The sequence below is a fragment of the Chionomys nivalis genome, chromosome X, assembly GCF_950005125.1.
Source record: "Chionomys nivalis chromosome X, mChiNiv1.1, whole genome shotgun sequence".
NCBI lineage: Eukaryota > Metazoa > Chordata > Mammalia > Rodentia > Cricetidae > Chionomys > Chionomys nivalis.
In genome coordinates this window covers 137,238,244-137,260,801 of record NC_080112.1, presented here as the reverse complement: position 1 = coordinate 137,260,801, position 22,558 = coordinate 137,238,244, and the positions used below count along the sequence as shown (strand labels likewise).

Sequence of the window (22,558 nt, the reverse complement as noted above, 5' to 3'; positions counted from 1 at the left end):
TAACAAAATGGTACAAAATGGTATGCATTTGGGGTTTCTGGGAGTGGTCTTAGAGGATGGCAGTAGTCAGTGGAGAAGAAGAAAAGAGCAAGAGGCAAGGCCAGGACAACTGCACAAATTCATTGCCTCTGGAGAGGATAAACCACTAATTTAGAAAGTGGTTCATCAGCCTGGTATTGGCATCAAAACAGACAGGAGGACCAATGGAATCAGATCGAAGACCCGGATATTAATCCACACACCTTTGAACACCTGATTTTTGAAAAAGAAGCAAAAAATATCAAATGGAAAAAAGAAAGCATATTTAAAAAATAGTGCTGGCATAACTGGATATCAACATGTAGAAGAATGAAAATAGACCTATAACTATCACCGCACAAAACTCAAATCCAAATGGATTAAAGACCTCAATATAAAGCCAACTACACTGAACCTTATAGAAGGGAAAGTCAGAAGTACTCTTGAATGCATTGGCACAGGAGATCACTTCCTAACTATAACCCCAGCAGCACAGACAGTGAGAGAAACAATAAATGGGACCTCCTGAAACTGAGAAGCTTCTGTAAAGCAAAGGACATGTTCTACAAGACAAAATGACAGCCTACAGAATGGGAAAGATCTTCACTAACCCTACATCAGACAGAGGTCTGATCTCCAAAATATACAAATAACTCAATAGATATATTTTGAATGAATTACTTTGTTTGTTCTTGTTTTGGGGTCAGAGTCTTATGTAGCCAAGGCTGGCCTCAAGGTGACCATGTAGCTCAGGCTGGCGTTAAAGTCCTTATCCTCCCCTCTGCACCTCTACATCTAGCTGAATGGATAAACTTACATTCTATGTAAGTGGCTCTTGAACTTTAGAACATTATCAGTCATGGGAATTTCTTGGGAGGCATGTTAAAACATGCGAGGATAAGTCTCACCTCCCGAGTTTTAGTAGCTCTGTGAGCAGCTGCAGATCTGCCCCTCTGAAAAGGTCCGAGTGCTATGCCTGGCGGCTAGCCGACCCACTGCCAGCAGGACTGCTTTGGAAGCGAATGAAAACTCCTTGGAAACCTTGTTAAAAGGGCAGCCATCCCCTCTTGCACTGGGCCTAGGTTTTCTGATCTAGTTGGGGAGAACAGGGCCCTGGAAGCTACTTCTAAGCTAGCTCTTTGGATTCTGGTGTTCCCATCTCCCTTGTATGTCTGATTACGAATGTTATTAAAGTCTTACACTGACCCCTGGGAAACCCAGCCAAGTGTGAAGCTCAGTGGTGTACTTGAACACACATGAAGGTAGAACTTGAGGAAGGGCTTTTGTGGAGTGAAAAAAAGGACACGAGCCATCTCATGAAAGATGGAGTGGAAACCACTAGAAGAAAACAGCTGAGTCAGCTTAAGCCTCTTGAGGAATGACGAGAAGCTAGGGTTGTATAGCAGAAGCAGGACGCTCCTGGCCTGGGGTGGAGCTAGGGAGAAATGGTAACAACCATGAACCAGAATTCCTGGCAAGTAGTTGTGACTACAAACGTTGATTGATTGATTAGAACTTCAACGATGTAGAGAAGTCAGAGTGTTTCAAAGCCATAGCCAAATTATCTTGGGACATCTTTAGTCCTCTTAGCAGCCATTTATTGCCATCCTCTGGAATGTTTTTAGGTAAATCCTTCGAAACGTGTGAACAGAGCCCCAGTTTGCACCAACCAAAGGGACAAGAATGCTACCAGAGAGCATCTAAGGCCTAGAGTAGAATTTTTCTCTTTTTACTTTAACCCACCTACCTACCTGATATAGCCATCAATGTGTTGGGTGTTCTATCACTTTCTTTGTTCATTGGAAGTTCAGAAAACCTAAATCTCTATCCTGGGCTATGGTCATTCAGATTTGGCCCCATATGAAACCATCTCTACTATTTCTTCGAGGTGAGAGTTGTTTATTTTATTGACATAGCATGAATCAATCCAGTAGAAAAAAGACTTTAAGTAAACAATGTAGTCAGTACCTGAAGACAAGTCTTAAGAGAAAAATAGTGGTATGTACGTCTGAAACTACCCCGGAGCTCAGAACTGCACTGAAAGACTGGATTGGTGAGGGGGGGGGGGGAGGAAGAGATGCCCCTTTAGTGTGATGCTGTCTTGACTCTCAGGTGCAGGTATGCCATTGGATCCATATACCTGCACACATAGTGTCTTAGTTAGGGTTTCTATTGTTGTGAAGAGATACCATCCCCATGGCAACTCTTGTAAAGGGAAACATTTAATTGGGGCTTGCTTTCAGTTCAGAGGCTTAGTCCATTATTATGAAGGAAAGCATGGTGGCATCTAGGCAGGCAAGGGGCTGCTGAAGGAGCTGAGAATTTTATATATTGATCCACAGATAGCAGGAAGGGACTGAACCACACTTCTCCAGCAAGGCCACACCTACTCCAACAAGGTCACACCTCCTAATCGTGCCATTCCATATAGGCCCATAGGGGGGTATTTTTTTTTATTCAAATTACCATCCACAGTATCTCTAGGGCTGGTCTTGCTGGGGATGCCAGATCTTTGCCTTGACCTTCTCCAAAATTTCAGTGTATCTTGGGTGGGCTTTTGCAATGGTGTGTATCTTTCCTGACATAAGACTTTCTGAGAAAGGGATTTAGTGGAACCCGGTCCCATAAGAGGTAGGTACAAGCAGGTGAGTAGAGGCAGGAACCAGAAGCATGTGGCAGCAAGCATGTTCTCACAGAAGGTAACTGTGGGTCAGTCCAGCAGTTTAGCTCTGGAAATTGTAGGAGTCACTTGCACAGGGAACTGTCATGTCTGCATACTGACCACGACCCTCTCTACTAGATTTGAGGGTGGCTTCTGGGAGAGCAGATTTCTAGGCCCTTCTGTGTTTTTCATAAATGCACAAACAAGGTTCGTGTAGCAGGGGGCCTTCTGCTCACAAGGGGATACAAAAAACCTCTGGGAATGGAGAGTTCCCAGACAGCTCCTCCTGTCGGAAAGATTTATTAATCTAAATTGTGTACCTCTGCAGAGGTTCTTTACCTTCTTCAAGCTTCATAAAACCCACCTTATGGGCTAGCACTGTCTATGTTTCCTACTTGTACAGTTTGCTTCAATATTCTAAATTGGCATTAGGTTCTATAGACATGTGATGGTGATATTTTTCTTTGTAACTTTCAATTGCCAATTCTGCACTCTGACCAGGAGACTATCTCTGCTTTCCTCTTGGCTCTTCAGAAAATTGAAAATTGTGGTTATTGACTTCTTAGCCCAAACCCTGTAGCCCAGCCCTTTCACCTGCTCCCTAAAGGAGGAGGAATTGTTCCAGACCCTATATCCTTTGGTTGACTTCTTTGAATACTTAATGATTCATCCAAGAGCTTCTGAAAATAGGGCATCTGGATAGGAAATGAGGACTATAGCCAACTTTAAGTTGAGGATTCAATCAACTGCTTTTTACTTTAGTTTATGCATGGGGTAGTAGGCCATAATCTCCTGCATCAGTAAGCCATCACCAACTCTGTCATCTAGTGAGGATAATAAAGGAAAGAAAATACAAGCTCCTATTTTTTAAGCTGTGTGACATGGAACAGAAGTCGCCTTTCTCCTTTGGTTTCTCTTCTTGCTGTGATTTGGTCGTCCCCCATTGTGAAGTATGATATTGTGTTGTTGGCAAGAGAAAAATGGATGGATGTAACCCTGTTTGGGGAAAACATTGATATCAAAACCCAGAAGTTATTCTTTAGAATAGTAGACTCAGGACATCATAGACATTATGGGGAGAGCTTGTTAGAACAGAACACAACCTCAGTCCTAGAGTTTCTAATTTAACAATCTTGAGGTTGAGCTGAGAATGATTGTTTCTTTCTTTCAAAAGATTAATTTATTTTTATTTTATGCCTATGGGTGTTTTACCTGCCTGCTTGTCTATGTACCACAAGTGTGCAGAATCCAAGGAGGTCAGAAGATTTCAGATCCCCTGAAACAGGAGTTACAGATGGTTGAGAGCCACTATGTTGGTATGGGAGTCAAACCCGGGTCTTCCATAAGATCAGTAAGTGTTCTTACTTCTGGGCCATCTCTCATGTCTTAAAAGGTTTATTCACTCTTCTCATGCCATGGTGTAGGAGGACCACTACTTTATCACATTCTTTGATATAGTACTGTGAGATAGCTTTCTTTATTTCTTCTTTTTAAAAGATGTATTTATTTTTAGGTACCGGCATGTGGTGGTTTGAAGAAAATGGCCCCCAAAGGGAGTGGTACTATTAGAATATGTGGTCTTGCTGGAGGAAGATTGTCATTGTGGCTGTGGATTTTGAGGTCTCTTGCTCAAGTTTCTCTCAGTGTGATGGTCAGTTGACTTCCTGTTGCCTGCAAGATGTAGGGTTCTCAGCTCCCCCAGCACCATGTCTGCCTGCATGTTACCATGTCCTACTCTGATGATAGTGAATTGAACCGCTGAACTGTAAGCAAACCACCCCAGGTAAATGTTTTCCTTTATTTACCATGGTCATGGTGTCTCTTCACAGCAATAGAAACCCTAACTGTGACACAGGACTTACCTGTATGTAACAGATATACTTCCTACATCGGTGCACCAAGTGCATGCAGGGCCCAAAGGAGCCAGGAGAGGACATCAGGGCCAGTGCAAGTGGAGATACAGATGGAGATACAGAGCTGCCATATGGGTGCTGGGAATTGAACTGTGGTCCTCTGAAAGAGTAGCAAGTGTGTTTATCCTCTGAGCCATCTCTCCAGCTCTGGTACTGTGAGTTTTCATAAGGCTTTACTTAAGAGGTAGAGAGGAGAGGAAACCCATTTCTTGTGCCAGACCCCCAGAAACACCCGTACTCCCAGACACTCCCTCCACACTTAGTTTTCTCTTATTTTAATGATGGTGCAAATGCTGAGTCACTATCCTTTTAAGAACGATAAAATGATGCTCACAAAATTTAAGACACTTGATTTACAGCCACGTGGAACATAGTGCAGTCCTGGAGCCCAGGACTCTTAAGCCGGGCTAGAATGACATCATCACTCATGGTTCTGTTTCTGTCTTTGTTTTGGTTCTCTCTCTCTCAGACGCCACACACACACCCCTTTTTTCTGAAATTGCGTATCACAAAGATAAAATGTATTCCACAGATACACAAATAGTCTCAGGAAAAAGGTGATGGTGATGGAGGAGTCCTTTCTCTTTCTATTGCATGTGTTTCTGCTTGTTATTGTCTTTTCACAAGAGACATAATGTGTCAGTTTCTAATAATAGGTTTTCCATAGAGGTTGCCAGAAACCATGTGTTGGAAGGAAGATATTTGGATTGAAAGGAACCAGTGATGGCAGATGAGAAAGAGACGCACTGCCTTTGGTAACCTTTCCATGGATGAAATGGATGGTGTTTTATATATTCATTATAAAAATACCTTAATTATATCTGAAATTTGCTATAAAAATCACATTTTTATAACATTTTTTGGTGTGTGGTGTGTGCATGTGTTCATGTAGGTATATATGTGCACATGTGTGTGTGTGTGGATGCCAGAGGGTGGTGTCAAGTTGTTCCCTTGATTGGACTCACATTATTTTTAGAGATAGGGTCTCTCACTGAACCCGGGGCTCACCAATTCAGAAAGACTAGCCAGTTAGTGAGCTCAAGTGATCCTCTTGTTGCGACATTCCCATCACTATGACTTCAGGAACAAATCAACAGGCCTAGTTTTTAATGTGAATGTTGAGGCCCTAAACGTGGGTTCTCATGCGTGTGTTTCAAACACTTTACAGGCTGAGATTTTGTTCTAACGGTCTACTCAGGGCAGGTAGAGGGCTCCGGGTAAGTAGCATTGCAGCTCGGATGTGGGGTTGAGAAGGCTGCTTGTAAGAGATTTAGTTCTATGCTTTCTTACAGAGATGAGGATGGGTGGAGGGGATCGGCAATAGCAGTTCACAAGCCTGACTCTTGGTGAAGGGTTCAGAGAAGATACTAAAGTTCCAGTGGGGTGAGGAGGAGAAACTCAACCACACCAGATGGATCACGGGCTACTGCTAGTGTCTTTAGGGCACCTGGTGTCTGAGTTGGGTGGGCAATCATGCATGTAACTGCATGTGAGAGCCACAAAGGTGTGGTCTTGTTAAAGAGCTGGAGTCACAGAGTAGCACTAGATGGTTGACAAGGTATTAATTCCTTTTCAGAAGGGTCGAGTCCATCAGACTCCATAGTTAGAGTCACGTATGGTTACCCTTTTGTTTCTTATGGCCTTACTTGTATGGATCTTACCCCAGCTGTGTAAAAAGGAGAAACACAAGGCTTTCTCCTTCATTATTTCATCTGTTTAACACAACACTGCTGTGGCAATGACCAAGACAAGGGCTGCAGAGACAGCCCCTACTCTGAAGAGTTGATAATCTAGTACGGGGAGGACAACTCATAAGGAGATCATTTCCAACAGAATGACCACATCTACATCCCATCAGAGCCGCTCAGCGCTGCTGGATTACAAGGCGAGTTTCTGGGAAACCCTATTGTTCTGTCAGAATATATGTGTCTTCCCAGAATTCACATGTGGAAAGTTAATAGCCAGTGTAAGACCTTTGAGAATGTTGGTCTCTGGGGAGTGAGTAGGTCACTGAGCTCTGCCTTGGTGATAGGATTAATGCCCGCTGTCTTTCTGCCATGTAAGGCACAGCAAGAAGGCACCGTCTTTACACAGTAGAGAGTCTTCACTAAACACCAAGTGTGCTAGTGCCTTGAACGTTGACTTCAAGCTTCTAGAACTATGAACAATGACTTTCTTTTGTTTATACAGTATCCCGTTTAAGGAATGGACCAAGATATCAATTTAAGACACACACATCTACCAGTTTAAACACAGAGACTAAATTGTTTATTTAATATTATTTAATATTGCACAGAAATAAAAATACTAACACTACATAACCATTACTCAAATGACAATGATGTTCTTGGGTTGACAGTTACATTTTCTAAACAAGGTCTCACAAGCACACACAATGTAAAAATATCTTCAGTTAACACACGCCATCACATCGGCATTGGCAAAGTATGTCACATTGGGCCAGCCGGTAAACACATTCTTTTGATGTTAAGAGTTCCAGATTTTCTCACAGCCATCTTTGCTTTGCAATGTGACATCTTGAATACAAATGTACAGTGATGGGTAGCTCTGATGGATGTGAATTAATACAGGTGTGAACAATGTGCTGTTCAAAAAACCACACGCAAGTCTTCTTAAATTACTAAAATGGCACTTTATCACCTTTGAAATAATGTGTGTTGCGCAATTTGATTTTTATTATACATGTGGTCACATAATATATAGTAGGAAAAGAACCCTGGATTCCTGGCCAAACTCTAGAACTCAATATTCAAGGCATTCAGACAAACCATACTCTGTCTGGAGCTCATTTGGCATATTTGTATAAAGCAGAAAAATGTGATTTTGGGGGACTGGGCCAAGGTTTGGCTTAATAAGCCCCCAAATTCCTTCTAGCAAAATTTAATTAGGTTGAGTGAAGGGCATTTAGATTTAAAATGGAGAATTGTGTAAAATGAATTGTAGCAATAGTTAACTTTTAAAAAGATTTTTTTGTTGTTGTTGTTTTTGTTTTGTTTTTTGAGACAGGGTCTCACTGTGCAGCATCGGCTGGCCTGCACTTGCTCTGTTGACCAGGCTGGCCTCAAACTCAGATATCCACCTGCCTCTGCCTCCCAAGTGCTGGGTGAGACTAAAGGCATATGATACCACACCCGGTTTATGTTTCCCTTCGGAACCAAGCATTTTAAGAGTGTCTTCCATCTCCATAGGAACAACACTCTCCCTGGAATCATTTATGCTGCTAATGTTCGGAATTTCGGTTGGAACATTTTTAGAGTTAAGAGTTAAGGGAGTACAACCCCCGCCCCTACCTACACTCTATAATTTGGTAATTTAAGTTAGAACTCAATTCTATCTTTGGCAGCAGAATCACTTTTTAAAAGGTTTATTTTTATTTTAGATGTATGAGTGTTTTTGCCTGGATGCATGTCTTTTTTGTACCATTTATGTGCCTGCAATGAGGACAGAAGAGGGTGTTGGATTCTCTGCAACTGGACTTACAAGTGGATGTGAGCCACCATGAGGCTTCTGGGAAGTGGACCCGTGACCACTGCAAAAGCAAGCAGCAAGTACTCTTAAGTGCCGAACTATCTCTTCAGCCCCATAGAATTTTTACTAATATTTTATGTAATTAAAGAATTGCATGTAATCGGATACTTTTTAAGTACTGATGGCTGACCAAGTAGGAAACAAGAGCGTTTTATCCTTCAAATCTTCTATGAAATACAACTTTGAAAGACTCATCTAGAACAGACTGCTAGGGGGTGGAGTTGCTCTCGAAAGGTGGGCAAAGGAACAGTAGCTGAAAGCAAAACGAAACAGAAGCCTCCAAATTGGCGAGAAAGAGCACTTAATGAGTTTGTAGTGTAAGAGCAGGATGTGGGTGATGGACAGTCACATTTCGACACTAGGTGTTTCTTAGAAAAATAACTTTGTGAGGAGGGGCCCTAGAAACCACAGCTCTCCGGAGTTTTGCCACTATACTGCCCATTATCTTGTCATGACATTGAGGATGCAGCAGCCAGTCGTTAGACCACAGCCCAGAAAACCAGAGAAAACTAGATTTTTTTTTTTTGAGGCGTTGCCACTCAAAGACAAACAACTCAAGTTAGTTGCAACTTCTTTCTCCGTGTTGCAAAGAGATGGGTTCCACAAGAATACCAAAGAGATCTCCTCTAGGGTCCGAAGGCAGAGATGGGGTGAGGTGGGGGTGGGAAGGGAGCAAATTCTGTGGAATGAATGTGAAACAAGGCAGCTTGGGAGACTCCACCTGCTTTAGGAAAAGCACATGCCCCTGAATCTCACATGGGTGAGTGCAGGTGAGGGGCATACACATCTGACCCAGAGCTTGGGTTCCCTCTGATTTAACTCTGTTCTCTGAGCAGAGGCCTCTGCTTAGGTGTCAGAGCACAGAATCGCCGCTTAATCCCGCTTGCTCCCTACTAATTAGGACATATTCAAAGCCAAAAGTTGAGCCTGGAGCTAGTCATTGGGGCAACAGGAGGTCTCCAGTCCTCCAGTTCAACCAAGCACACCTCCAGGCCGAGAGTCCCAAGGGACTCGGGCCCTTCGTGAGCTCTCCTCACACAACTCCAGTGTTCGAGGGGACCCTTGGGCTCCCCGCGGTGACCAAAGGCCATTCGGGTCACAGAAGTCAGTGCCCTGGCTCAGGAAGTTTCCTGCCGGGCTCCTGATTAGCAGCCAGCAGCTGAGGCGCAGGGCGGGGCGGGGAGCCGCGCGCCAGTGAGCCAAGGCGAGCACTATTCCTGTCCCTGTGAGCTACCGGCATGTTATGTGCAGCGCGCAATCACGCTCCCAACCCTCTGCGCTGACCTGCGCTCCCCCCAGTGCCACAGGGTTTGATCTGATCCTCCTCTCGGAACAAGCTTACCCCCAGCCCCCTAGCCAGTTGTCTTCGGACTGCACGGGTGTCCACAGAACAGGTCCTTCTGCTCCATGGCCGGAAATTCAGAGCCACCATCCTGCACTCCCGGGGCCCCCACAATAGGGCCACATCCACGCATTTGCCCTGTTGGAGATCAGGTACCCTCGCTGGTGCACTGTCAGATCGACCTCTTCAGGTGATGGTGCGTGGCCACCGCCGCCCCTGGCGTGCATGTGTGGGCTCCCCAGATTGTGTAGGGGAGGGGGCTTTGGGCATCGCGCTGCCATGCAGCAGCAGCAGCTGAATGCAAGCCTAGCAATACCAAGAAGGCTCTGAAATTCACAACTTCTGCTACTAGAGACTTCTGGAAATTGTCTGTAGATCATTCGTTGTTTGAGACCGGCACAGAACAACTGCCAGATCTGGATGAAGAAACCCTAAATTTTAAGCAGAGCAGGCAAAAATTGGCCTTTGCTAGGGGGCTCTGCTGCTGGACAGCGGAGGAGGGGGGGGTCGGTGCTGCGGGATGCTTCCAGCCGCGCCAGGCTGGCTCCATTCCAGCTTCCCGCCTTGGGCATCATGAGTTACTTCCTGTCTTACTGCAAAGCTCATGGCAGCTCTCTTCTCACGGGCTACCAGGCTCTACGTGCTGAAGGCTTCTTGTGCGACGTGATACTGGAGGTCGAGGGCAGTGAGTTCCCAGCGCACAGGTCACTTCTGGCATGCTCCAGCGACTACTTCAGGGCCCTGTTCAAGAGTCACACTAAGGAATCACAGGCTCATGTAATTCACTTGCATGTGCCATCAGCGACCGGCCTGCAGCGTCTGCTGGACTTTATCTACACTGCCTGGTTGCCCCTCTCCATGGACACTGTGGAGGACACTCTGGAGGCCGCCAGCTACCTGCAAGTCACGGAGGCCTTGGGGCTGTGTGGCCACTACCTGGAACGCCAGCTTGCCCCAGAGAATTGCTGCTTCACTGCCAATGTGGCTGCTCGCTTTGGCCTGGCTCACACCCTTGGTGCAGCTGAGCGCTGCATTGTGCGCCACCTGCGGGAGCTGCTACTGATGGGCGCTGGCCCCTCGGGACTACTGGAACTCAACCCTATATCAATGAAGGTTGTGCTGGGTGCCCCTGATGTGGCACAGGTGGCTGAGACGCAGCTGCTGGGCCTGGCACTAGCCTGGCTGAGGCAGGAGCCTGCGACCCAGCGCCTGACACACAGTTCAACACTGCTTGGATGTATCCGCTTTGGCTTGGTGCCTGCGGGTGTGTTGAGGCGTGTGTACTCAGGCTCTGGTCTTACTTTACCTACTCGAATCAAGGGCCTCATCATCCAGGCCCTCAATTACCACACAGCACCTTCTCGCCAGCCGCTCCTGCAGGGAGAACAGACTAGTATCCGGAGTCCCCAGACACGCATCTTACTGGTTGGTGGTCTTAGAGCGAGGGAGACTGTTACTGAAGAAATTGTGGTCCTACCAGAGGTAGTAAGGAATCGGCGCCCTGCACCTGAACAGGAGGAAGAGGAGGAAGAAGAGGAAGAAGAGATGAAGGAGGAGGAGTGGGAGCTCACCCAGGATGTGGTCTCCTTTGACGTGTACAACCACAGCTGGCGCAGCCTGACACGGCTGCCGGCACAGCTTCTAGGCCACAGTGTATGTGCCATGGGCAACTTCCTATTTGTCCTGGGAGGGGAGAGCCTTTCTGGTAGTCCACCTAGCTCCCTGGCGGATGGCCCAAGGCTTGTCACAGCCTCAGTGCACCGTTACGACCCACGCTTCCACGCTTGGACAGAGGTGCCCGCCATGCGAGAAGCACGGGCCTACTTCTGGTGTGGAGTGGTAGGCGACAATCTCCTGGCCGTTGGGGGCTTGGGCTCCTGTGGCGAAGCACTGGCCTCAGTGGAGGTGTACGATTTGCGCAGGGACCGCTGGGTGGCAGCTGGGGAGCTGCCACGGGCACTGCACGGCCACGCAGGTGCCGTTGGAGACCATGGTGTTGTGTACATCTCTGGGGGCAAGGCTGGGAGAAGTGAAGGAGGCACAAGTAGCCTCCGGGATATGTACTCCCTTAGCCCTGGAGAAAGGGCATGGAGGAAGAGGGCACCCATGGGCACAGCTCGCTATGGGCATTACCTTGTGGTGCTGCGAGGCGCAGTGTTTGCCTTTTTGGGAAGGTATGAGCCCTTCTCTGAGATTGAACGCTATGACCCCAGCACGGACCAGTGGACTCGGTTGCGGTCACTACCCTACGATCGCTTCTGCTATGGACTTGCTGTGGTAGAAGAGACAGTGCTACTACTGGGCGGTCTCAAGTGGCGGGATTCACGCCAGGTGCCAACCCGTAACGTAGTGGGCTATGACCTTGACCTGGACCGTTGGGAAGACATAGGCTGTGTGCTGCCCTGGGCTTGGAGTGGCCTTCGATGTGCGGTGCTGCAGCTGGCGGAGGGTGGGGAGGAGACAAGGGAGGGAGAGCCTGGGGAGGCACTAGATTTAGTGTTGGGTTGAACAGGTGACTCCAGTCCTCAGAGGACCCAAGAGAAAGCTGTCCTTGACCTTGCCAGCAGAGAAAAGTCCCACCCCCCCAAAGATTGGGACTCTGATAGAGCAGTTCTGAAGGGTAAGGAGGCAAACGTGACTTTAGCCAAAGAATAACTATTCCTCTTCAACTGTAAATGGCGGTCAGGAATGGTCAGATACAATGATATGAATCAGCTTTAGTTAAATGAAGAGTTTTCAGACAAACTCACCCTGTGCTAAAGGTGGACTTTTGGAAGTAAAATAGGACCTTATCTCCCTCCCTAAACTGTTTTTCAGGTGCCTGCAATTACTTTCATGTCTCCCTTCTAAAAATGTACAATTAGTTACACACAACCCACAGAAAATTGTTGCTTATAACAGGTGTTAGAGTCCCACAAGACAGTATTACCTGACGGAATTGTGAATGTGTACGCGCATGTCTGGCTTCAAGAGCATGGCACGGTTGTACAGAGGAGACTGAGTTTTACAGTGCAGGGCCACGGGCACAGTTCTGCTCTAACAGTTTCTTATCGAGATGGAACCGAGAAGGAAAAAACATCTCAGAAAAAGCATTTCTTTGAGAAACTATTCTTGGTTAATTTTTTCCTGTTCTTTTTCCATCTGCTTTTACACTGGCTGGAGGCGGCTTATTAGTTTAGACATATTTCAACAACCCTTAACCACAAAATGCTGCATTTGTAAGATGAAAATTAGCTGATTTTTGGTGGCTTACTCCCTCCAGTCCCTGAAGGCTCACAGAAAAGAATGAGTAAGTGAACTCTACATGGTTATGTCAGGCCAGTGGAAAGGCAGCTTAGCTGGGGTTTTCAAGGTATAATAGGAGACCTTGGTAAGCTGTGAACAGGTGTTACTTCTGGCTTGGGCTGTCAGGGAGGTGGCAAAGTGAGAACTTGTAAGTGGGGCGGTGGTAGTGAGGGTGGCTGTGTGATTATGTCACCGAGGACTGTGGTAAGCCCTCTGTGTGAATAAAGTTGGTGCTTTATAAGGATTTGTTAAGGGCTGAATTTGACTTCAGTTTACAGTGCTGCCTCTCCCCTAGACCTGAAACTAAGGCAATAAAATGTACAGATATATAGTGTTTAAAGGTCTCTTTCATGCTAGGCTAGTCATGAGTCTAGTGAAATTCCTTAGTTTAAGTTTTACCAGTAAAGCAACAGCTGACTTTACTAGTAACAGAGCTGGTTTCCACCAACTGCTTGCTGTTTGCAGGCCGTTTGTCCACTGTATATATGACACATCCATCATGTACAGAGATTTTTAAGTGAAGATACACATTGGTCTAGTAAACATCAATATGCCTAAACAACTGTAACAAGCACACTTCTTTTTAGGACAAGAGGGATTTTTTTGTTTGTTTTTTCTCTCTCTCTTTCTCTCTTTTACATACACAAAATCCCACAAATTTAATGTGTGTAAATAACCATGCAGTAAATAAATGTTTTTACAAATAGGGTTTTTTTAAATGATAAAAATATTACACTGGACTCAAAATTCCATACAAACATTAATACGTGGTTTCTCATCCATTTTGGGTAAATATAGGATTACTGAAAGTGTGCTGTAGAAAGGCCACTCACCTGTACAGTTGTGCAAAGTCTGCAAAACGATAGTGATTTAATGTGATTTCAAAAGCAAAGAAAAAGATTCCGCTGTGTAGCTTTTACTTCCTTCTCTACAGCAAAAATATTTGAACTCTTAGAGATATAAGTACATTCACTGAGCTGTACAGGCGACAGGAGAAAGCTGATCAGAAGCAGATTTTAGGATATAGAATAATAGTAAAGGAGGCTCTCTCCCTCCTGGAAAAACAGCGAATTGTGACTTGTACATTATGCAGCCACACACTAAAAAGCAGCGAGTCACTTTCATGCTGTGGTCACTTTCCAAAACTGGACACACAGAAATGGCCGTATATGTGAAGAGGATGTTGCCGTAGACTCCACTCACTGTATAAACAGGTCAGGAATAGGGAAATCTCTAAGTGCCTGATCTCAGGTCACTCAGAGTGATGACTCCCTGAATGACCGCACTCTCCGTTTCTTAGCAGACAAGTCCATTAACATTTTCCACATTGATTTCTCTATTGTAACTTCCATCTGTCATGACTAAATGTATTTTACTCCCCCGTCTGATGTATAATTACAGAAGTTTAGTTAACAGACCAAGGGAAAATTGGAAACTGCCTGGTAAATGGACTCAATTCAGTGTATACTTTGTCTTTTAAGAGTTAAGAGTTCAAAAATCACGAGTTTGGGCTGAAATTATGTATATATATGTATATATATATAGATGTATGTATGTATGCATGTATGTATGCATGTATGTATCCATTATGTAGGTATGTATGTATAGCTGTTAGCTGCCTTTCTGGGTGAGTTAAGTCTGTTTTAAAAAATCCATTCTTAAATTCTTCTGTACACAATCAGCATTTCGTCACTACAAAAATAAAGGAAGATTTAAACCAAGAAAATAAAGCAGCTCTATCTTCGATTTTGGTCTTAGTTACAAAAACATCTTACAAAGCTTTGCCCTGATACACCATGCAGTGCTCTCCTAGATTTGGAATAGTGCCTCCATTAGCCAGTTAGCACAGGTTACTAGACTATTAAGACGGGTATTAGCTGCCTGAACCTTTCTTATCTTGGCGCTCTTCTAGTTTGCTAAACTCTTTTATGCGCACCTACATTTCACAAAAATAAAACTACAGCATTAAACTTTGTGCAATGTTTAAGAAAATTCTTAGAACATTTTAATAAATATAAAAAGGTTTAAATTCTTTCCCACCCACAAGGAGGTCTGCACCTGAAAAAATTGTGATTTACGTTTGAAGTCTCATTTATAGAAAATTAACTTAAAGGGAGAAAAGACGACTTCAGGTAGAAAACTGCCTTTTTGTGGTTTTTCTATCTGAAGACCACCTGTATTCAGACTTCTTTGTAAAAGTTAATTTAAGTCATTAAAGATAGTTGATTTTGCACATAAGCTGAGCACGGACTGCATATAAAACATACAAATGCTCATTAAAGACAGCGGTAATGTGACCATGTATGCTTTGTTTCATATAGTTTGGTAACATTAAAGTATAGCTTGTCAAGTGTCCAACACATTGATAAAAAACTACCTCATGTACCTGTTCAGAGTACCAGCAGGTACTAGGTGGCCTCGAGTCAGAATGCACTTACACATGTGTCTCAATGTACGAATGAGTATGTGTTAGAGAGGAAGAGATAACATCTACTTCAGAAGAAATACTTAGTGGGTCATTTGAGGTGCTGCTTTGACAGATATCCAAGAAAAGGTCGAGGTACATCTGCTTCCATTGTTGGAATTCTTTAGATGTCAAGTCTGGATTGTCTAGGACTTTGTCAATAATGGCTACTTCCCCTTCTCTGGCCTGAAAAGCAAAAGAATTTAATAGTTAAGATAGAGGTGAACTTTTATCAAAATTTCAAACAAGTCAATGAGCCAATAAATTCAGAAGGCTCTAAGAAACTGATTTGATAAGCTCATATTCAGTTATCTAGACGAAAATCATGGTGCATCTCTCTCTCTCTCTCTTTTTTTTTTCTCTAACTCAGTGCTATGTCTTGGCTTGCTTTTTGTCCGTGTTTAACTTTTTACTCTTGGCCTTTCCCATTTGCCATCTCTGCTTATGGAAACGTTCATGTTTTAAGGAAACCTTCCTCAAGTTGGAAGACCCAGCTTAAAAGTCTCTCATTTCTTCAAACCTTCCCTAGACACCCAAAAAGAAGCTTTTCTCTATGATGTTTATGTACCATCCCATCCCTGCCATCAGGTGGACTTACCACTAACTCTTGAGTTATTCTGGAACTTGTCCTGCTTTTCCTTCTTTATGGTAAACTCTTCATGCCCCAGTGAGAGTAAACAGGGCCCCCCTGTTGCTGCAATCCAGAATTCTTGCCCTGTGACTATTGAAGATCCCTTCTCATAGCACTGGGACCCTATAAAGAACAATGCCTTTCCCTTTCATATTATAGGCTGGGATTCAGCCCATGACTAGGCGTCATTTTGGTTTAACTCTCAAGGCTTCATTTGGGTATAACTCTCAAAGGCACAAGTATTGAATGTAGAAGGGAATTTTTGCTGTGGAAGGTAAGATGGAGAAAAGGTTAGGACAGTTTGAGAAAACCAGTCTGGTCTTTTATGGATCTAACAGAGGGCTAAGGGAATCCTGGAAATGTTCTGCAGGAGTGAAAAAGCACACCTCTGTTCCAGAGTTGGGAGGGAAAGAAGAAAATAATATGCCTAAGAAGCGCTTTGGCCAGTGAGGAGACAAGAGATTAATAGATATGGAACTGATGATGGTGGGAGTTGCCTATGGTGGGATCTGAGATCTACTTGTGGGTTTGTTCAGGCATTTCTCTGTAACTTTTCCATTCTCCAAAGTACAGGGTTCTTTCTATCCCCCCAATTTTTGAACCAGCAAGGGACATTTCCTTTTAGTGACTTTCTTCATTATCTTTGTCTTAGAAGAGCAGAAGAGTGAAACACAGCACCATGTATTTGGTGAGTCACTCTTTCTTCTTGAACCCAACATTTATAGTGGTTCATATTCATTGTCACAGGACAAAAATATTGTAGAATATTTTAGAAGAAAAGAGAGAAGGAGAAGAGGAAGTAGGAAGGTAAGGGAGGGAGAGAGGGAGAGCATGGGGGAGAGAGAGGGATATGACAGTCAGCATACAAGGACCAGATATTTAAGATATTCACATATGGCAAAGAGGCGAGGGACATAAAAAGAACTCAGGATTTCTCAGACCTTTTATCTCATATTGCTTTGCTTGGACTTTCTTTTGGTCTCATTTGTCTTTTGCTTGCTTATTTTGGTTTCAGATCTGGTTTTGTTTTGTGTGTATTTCTTGGTTTTTATTTATTTCTTCTTGACACACAGAGAGAGAGAGAGAGAGAGAGAGAGAGACTGAGACAGAGAGACAGAGAGAAACAGGGTGGAGAGAAATCTGGGAAGAGCTAGAAGAGAGAAAAGGATCTGGGAGGAATTGGAAGAGAGGAAAAGTATGATCTGAATAAGTTATAGGGAAAAATTTAATAAAGGACAAAAACAAAAAGAAAGGTAGGATAGTGAGGATATCTTTGGAATACAGTTGGTCAGTACAATTACTCTTATGACTATTATAGCTCTGCCTAGAATTGTGGCATAGCTACCAAGGTCCATTAATTGCTCTGTGGAATAGCATTTGTACAAATATAGGGTTAGTTGACTCTGAATCCTTGGCCATTATTACCTGAAAACGTTTCAAATAATCATTTTTTCTATTGCATTTATCTATTTAGTACTCATCTCTATTCCAATATTACATTCTTAGGAGAATGCTGTGGATTTAAAGACTTTTCAAAGAAGTCCTCTGACATTCTGTGTTTTGGAATTACTGTGCTCCACATTCTGTATGATAATTCTTTTTATTTTGTTTCCCTTTTTGTGTGATGCAGGACCTGTTCAGGTGGTTTATAAGATGGGCCCTTTCCTCATCTATACAACCTCCTTCTTCAACTTCTGCCCCTCTGTTCCCCTGTCCTTACCACCTGCTCTCCAATCTAGGTGTGACATAAGAAGAATGAAAACATTCTTAAGCTCTTACAGAAGTACACATTGGGAAGGTGATATGCGTGTTCGGAACGGATCATATGAACGGAACAATTATGCAATCTCTACGTGGAACATGATGATTTCATGTGGAACCTTCACTCCAGATGTGTTGAAATTTATGCAGGAAATATTCACAAAACATTTCAAGTGCTTAAACATTCTCCATGCACACCATATGCCTTTAATAGCTTTGATAAATATACTACATGGTATTAAGGAATCAAAAGACTAAGGAATAGCCCCAAGCCTGTTTTTCGAGAAGAAAGTCTTAATCACATCCTGCTTTCTCCTAAAACTAAGTCATGCAGCATTTAGTCAGTGACTTAGGACTTCAACAAAAGTCCTGACAGAATCCCCTCCCCGTCACTCTGCTGCAGGTTCTTGCCGCTTACCTTGTCTGTCTTCTAGTTCCCTAAGGTATCTGACAATCGAGTTTCGGTTAGGAATGAATCTGCCCAAAGGAATTTATCTGTCCCTTTCACACCTTACCTTTAAAGTGCTTTTAAGAATTCTCAGCCTGTGCAATTTTTCATTCATCACAGGATCATTACATCTTTTTAGAAATGATAGCCTGTATTCCATCTTGGTTGAAATGCGATGTTCTCCTATTGGGGACAGACTGGCTTCCTCCAGTGCCCTGTACAAATCTTGCAAAGAGTCTCCTAACTTCTCTTCTTGGTTTTCACCTGAAAGACAGGGTGGGAGCGGGGTAAAAAATGGGGAGAAGGGAGGGAAAGAAACAGATATGCAGTTTAATAAAGTTATTTTGTGGTTGGAAAACTCTTCTAAAAATTGGATTATCTGAAAAACAGTCTAATGAATGATTAGGTATTAAGTCTAATACTTAAATATTTCTAATAAGTAAAGTTAAATAAAGTAAACCAAAATACCTCACAGGTGCTAGATTGGGTTAGATATTCTATGGGCAGCCAATTATTTTAGAAGGGTTAAATAGGATTTATGATTCAACAAAGAGCCTTTTGAGAGAAAAATAGCTACACATATCTCAAATCCAAAGAATTAGAATATAAAATGTACATAACATGGAAATGCTGCTTCATATAGCTTAGTATTTTAAGACAATAACTAATAAAAGCAGATATGCTATTTAACAGAGTTTTCCTGGTTAATTAATACTGAATGATTTTCATTTTTTCAGACTTCCTAAGATGGAAGATATTGGTTAGTATACATATGATTAAGATTGTCGAGCTATTTAATAGATTATTAGATTTCATGTGACTGCCATGACAATTTCTGGTACATCATCAATACAGTAACTGATCCTAAGTTATTATCAAAAATAATGTTTTGATTTTTCAGGCAGGAGTTCACTGTGTAGGCCAGGATGGCCTGCAATTCACTATGTAGCCCAGGCTGTGTCCTGTAACACATGAGGCTGGCCGCAAATTCATGGCACTCCTTTTGCCTTGGTCTCCCAAGTATTGGGATTACAGATATAAGCTACCATACTTAGCAATACTAATGTTTTAAATTAAATTAAAATGAAGCACATGGATATATTTATAAGCAAATATAAAGAAATATTTGACATATATTAAGAGAATTTATAACATTTTAAAATTCTGACAAGAAAATACTCCACTTAAATATTTTTGAGAGAATTAAGACAATCATAAGTGTGGATTTTAAATCTAGATGAACAATTTAATGTGCCATCTTGCTTTAAAATTATCTTAATAATGATGTCATATCATTATTAAACATATCGGTTTATCATATAAGTAATAAAAATGAAGTAGGATTCTTCTTTGGGGAGCAGTGGGGTCTTATTTGAGGAATACTACTTATACTGGCCCAAGGCATAAATATAGAATGTTATGCATGCCACCATGGTCCATGCAATTCTAAGCTTTTGGATACAGTTTTAAAAGTAGATTCCCTAATTAACATAATACTAATGAACATTTTTTTGTGTCAGGCTGTAGGGTAAATAACTAACACTCATAATTTCATTTGATCTTCACCATCATATGAAGAAATATTAATTTTATATCAGAGGAGGTCTTTGCTCAAGATCATAATCTCACATAAATGGTGGAACAAAAATTTAATTATTTAAAGTATGAATTTAATTGAAGGTGCCAATTAATGTGTGAGTAGCTTAAAATGCAGCATTCTAAACACTTATTTCATGTTTTGCATGCAATCTTTTAATAAAATATTGAGCTTTCTATAGAAAAGGTTTCTAATTGGATACAAACTATACAGAGATGGTAATACTTTCTACACAGAAATATTTCTGTGTGCTCATATTCTGGCAAAGAAGGGGTGATGAGTTATACCCATAATTTGTGGAAACTATGGACACCATCCCTTGGGCTATGCAGAGGATGCTCTAAACAAGTTTTAAAACACTACACCTAAAACTGCCCCCCAAAGTCTAAAATAATGTTATAATTTTAAGGGACCACCTTTAGGATTAAAAAGCAGTTTTGTTTAAGTCTGTATTTAGCTTTCTGCAGCTCTGAGTAGCTGAGCATAGCTATGATCATTCAGTCTTTTCAGTAGAAAATCCCTTATCATCTGTCAGCATATGTTATCATTGTATTATATAACAAATTCCACTAAATAAAATCTTAACCTTCTCTTGTGGTTCATCCTTGAATGTTTTCGGTACATAGGGGATTTTGGTGGATGGGTGGATGGAAGTCTACGAAAAGAATGGGTTTTCAAGGTAAAAGCAAGATGGATTCATTATAGAGAATTTCAAATGAGAATGCCTAGGAAGAAGGAAGGAACAAAACCATATGGCAACTTATGGTCACTAAATGGAGTTGTAAAAATGAGGACACATTTGAAAACAACAATTCCAATTCTTAAAATCATAATCCAGGAAAGGACACTGGGGAATTTAGTAACTATTCTATTTGCCTCAAGGCTAGATTGCATGTAAAGACGGAAGGAGTTTTTGAGAGCAGGGGTTTGGCTATCACTAAGAGGCCTAGTGGATGAGAATTACAGTAGCTAAGGTGTCAGGTGGCACAATGTATTAAAACTTCTTTCAGTTCTAGAAAGAAGGGGAACGAAGCAAAAAGGATCTAGATTATAGTGTTAGAATTTAAGGACGGTTTTCACACAGTGATTTTTTTTAATTTTAAGAGAAATCTTTCTCATATTACCTAATACTGTAGGGCATATATATCTTGTTACATTTTGCCATAGTTTGTTCTTCTCTATGTCTCTATGTCTCTGCCTCCCTACCTCTCTACTGGGGATTAAACCAAGGGTCTCGCACATACTAGGCAAACATTCTATTCCTGAACTATATCTCCAGCCAGCCCCCTTGCCTTAACTTTTAACATTTTAGAATGCTGGAGCAGAATCTTTAAGTTTTATACAATTTCAGCCAAGTTTTATTTTAAGAAGACTAAGCCTAGATTATGTTAAAAAATTTACATAAACAACTATTTTAAAAGCGAAAGTCTCCTCTGTCCCTATTTAATATTATTTGAGAGAAGCATTTAACCAAAAGAAAACAATTGCATAAAGAATTTGGTATGAGAGCTATACAAAAAGCCAAGCATGAGTCTACCTCTGGGCAGCACATCTGAACAAAGACTCACAATGACACAGAACACAGAAACATTTTAAGTACAGCAAGTGGATTGTGCGGCTCCTACCAGAGAAAAGAAAGTCCCCCCTTAGTTCTGTATACACCACACACATGCAACACTGCACAGGACACAGTAGTGGAATGAGTAAGATGACAGATTGAGAAGCCAGGCTACCACAAAATGTCACCAAGTATTTAACATTTTAAGACTACACAAAGAGTCTCTTTATTTTCAAAGGAAGGGAGTGAGGGGCAGAGTCACATTATAAATCTGATTCACTGTGCTCAACAGTCAAAACAACACAGAACTCAACATTCAAGACAAAAACAGACCTTTATTTTCTTTTATAGTTTTCAATTGGTTTCCTTGGTTTTTCTCAGATGAATATCAATTAAGTCTACAGGGCTACTGTTGCAACTGAGAACATGAAAGCACCTTTCTTTTCTTCTGTTTGTTCTCTTCTTCTTCATCTCCTTCACATTTCCCTCCAGGGTTTTCTCTTCTCAAACTTTGCTTTTTCTTCTCTTGGAAGAACTTGCTTTGGAAGATGAGGCAAACACTTGGTGAGGCCTGCTTCCCAACTGAATTTCTTTCAATGTGCCAGTTCAGTCATTGGAAGACTGGCTAAAAACCAGCTCTTTTGCAATTTGAGTGAATGTTTCTGAAAATTGGCAAAGTGCAGAACACATTCAAATAAAAGGAAATATATAGGAACCTTCTGTGATTCCCACTGAGGAAGTGTATCACTGCTGCAATGACATTTTAATCGGCATCTAATTTATTCACGAAATCTGGATCTATGAAGGAATAAAATTTCCCTCAAATTGTATTTACATTTGCAGCAGATAAATTAGGTCTGTGTCAGAGCACTCATCAAAAAAGTTTTATTTTCCTAAAGGAGAAAGGGTGTATAAAGTCCCTTTTCTTATATAAAATTTAATTAACTGGTGGATTTGAAGGTCAAAATTAAACAATTAATTTGTATTCTGTGTCAGGGGATGATCATTTCTAGTTGTGCCACACTTGGCAGGAATGAAAAAAAGATCTTCTTTGATGTCATTCATATATATATATATATATATATATATATATGAATATGATATTAGGAATCCAGGAACACAGTGAATATCACAATAATAGTTCATTGGTTTTCTGCAGGTTGCATATGATCGCCCGGAAGTAAAAAGAATAAAGAAGAGCTCAAACAAAAGATTACCTAATGAAAAATACTAGTTTGTTGTAATGTCTTGAAACAACTTATGAGCGGATCATAATGTATTTCTCAATTCTCCAAAACTTTTGGTTAATATATTCTATGCATTTGGGCTC

General features: G+C 42.1%; 2 protein-coding genes across 5 annotated transcripts in view; one reads left to right on the top strand and one right to left on the bottom strand.

Annotated features, from left to right (window-relative positions):
* Positions 1-7,917: 7,917 nt before the first annotated feature.
* On the top strand, positions 7,918-14,522 carry Klhl34 (kelch like family member 34). The gene has a single exon (XM_057758967.1). The coding sequence runs from the start codon at positions 10,058-10,060 to the stop codon at positions 11,990-11,992; it is 1,935 nt and encodes a 644-aa protein (XP_057614950.1). The 5' UTR covers positions 7,918-10,057; the 3' UTR covers positions 11,993-14,522.
* Cnksr2 (connector enhancer of kinase suppressor of Ras 2) overlaps positions 14,426-22,558 on the bottom strand; it is a 224,482-nt gene continuing 216,349 nt past the window's right edge. For all 4 annotated transcript variants that reach the window (XM_057758962.1, XM_057758961.1, XM_057758965.1 and 1 more), the window contains 2 exons: positions 18,141-18,337; positions 14,426-15,419 (listed from right to left, as the gene is read on the bottom strand). In XM_057758962.1, the coding sequence (XP_057614945.1) occupies positions 15,204-15,419; positions 18,141-18,337 (413 nt within the window). In that variant the 3' untranslated portion in view covers positions 14,426-15,203. The remainder of the gene's footprint in view (positions 15,420-18,140; positions 18,338-22,558) is intronic.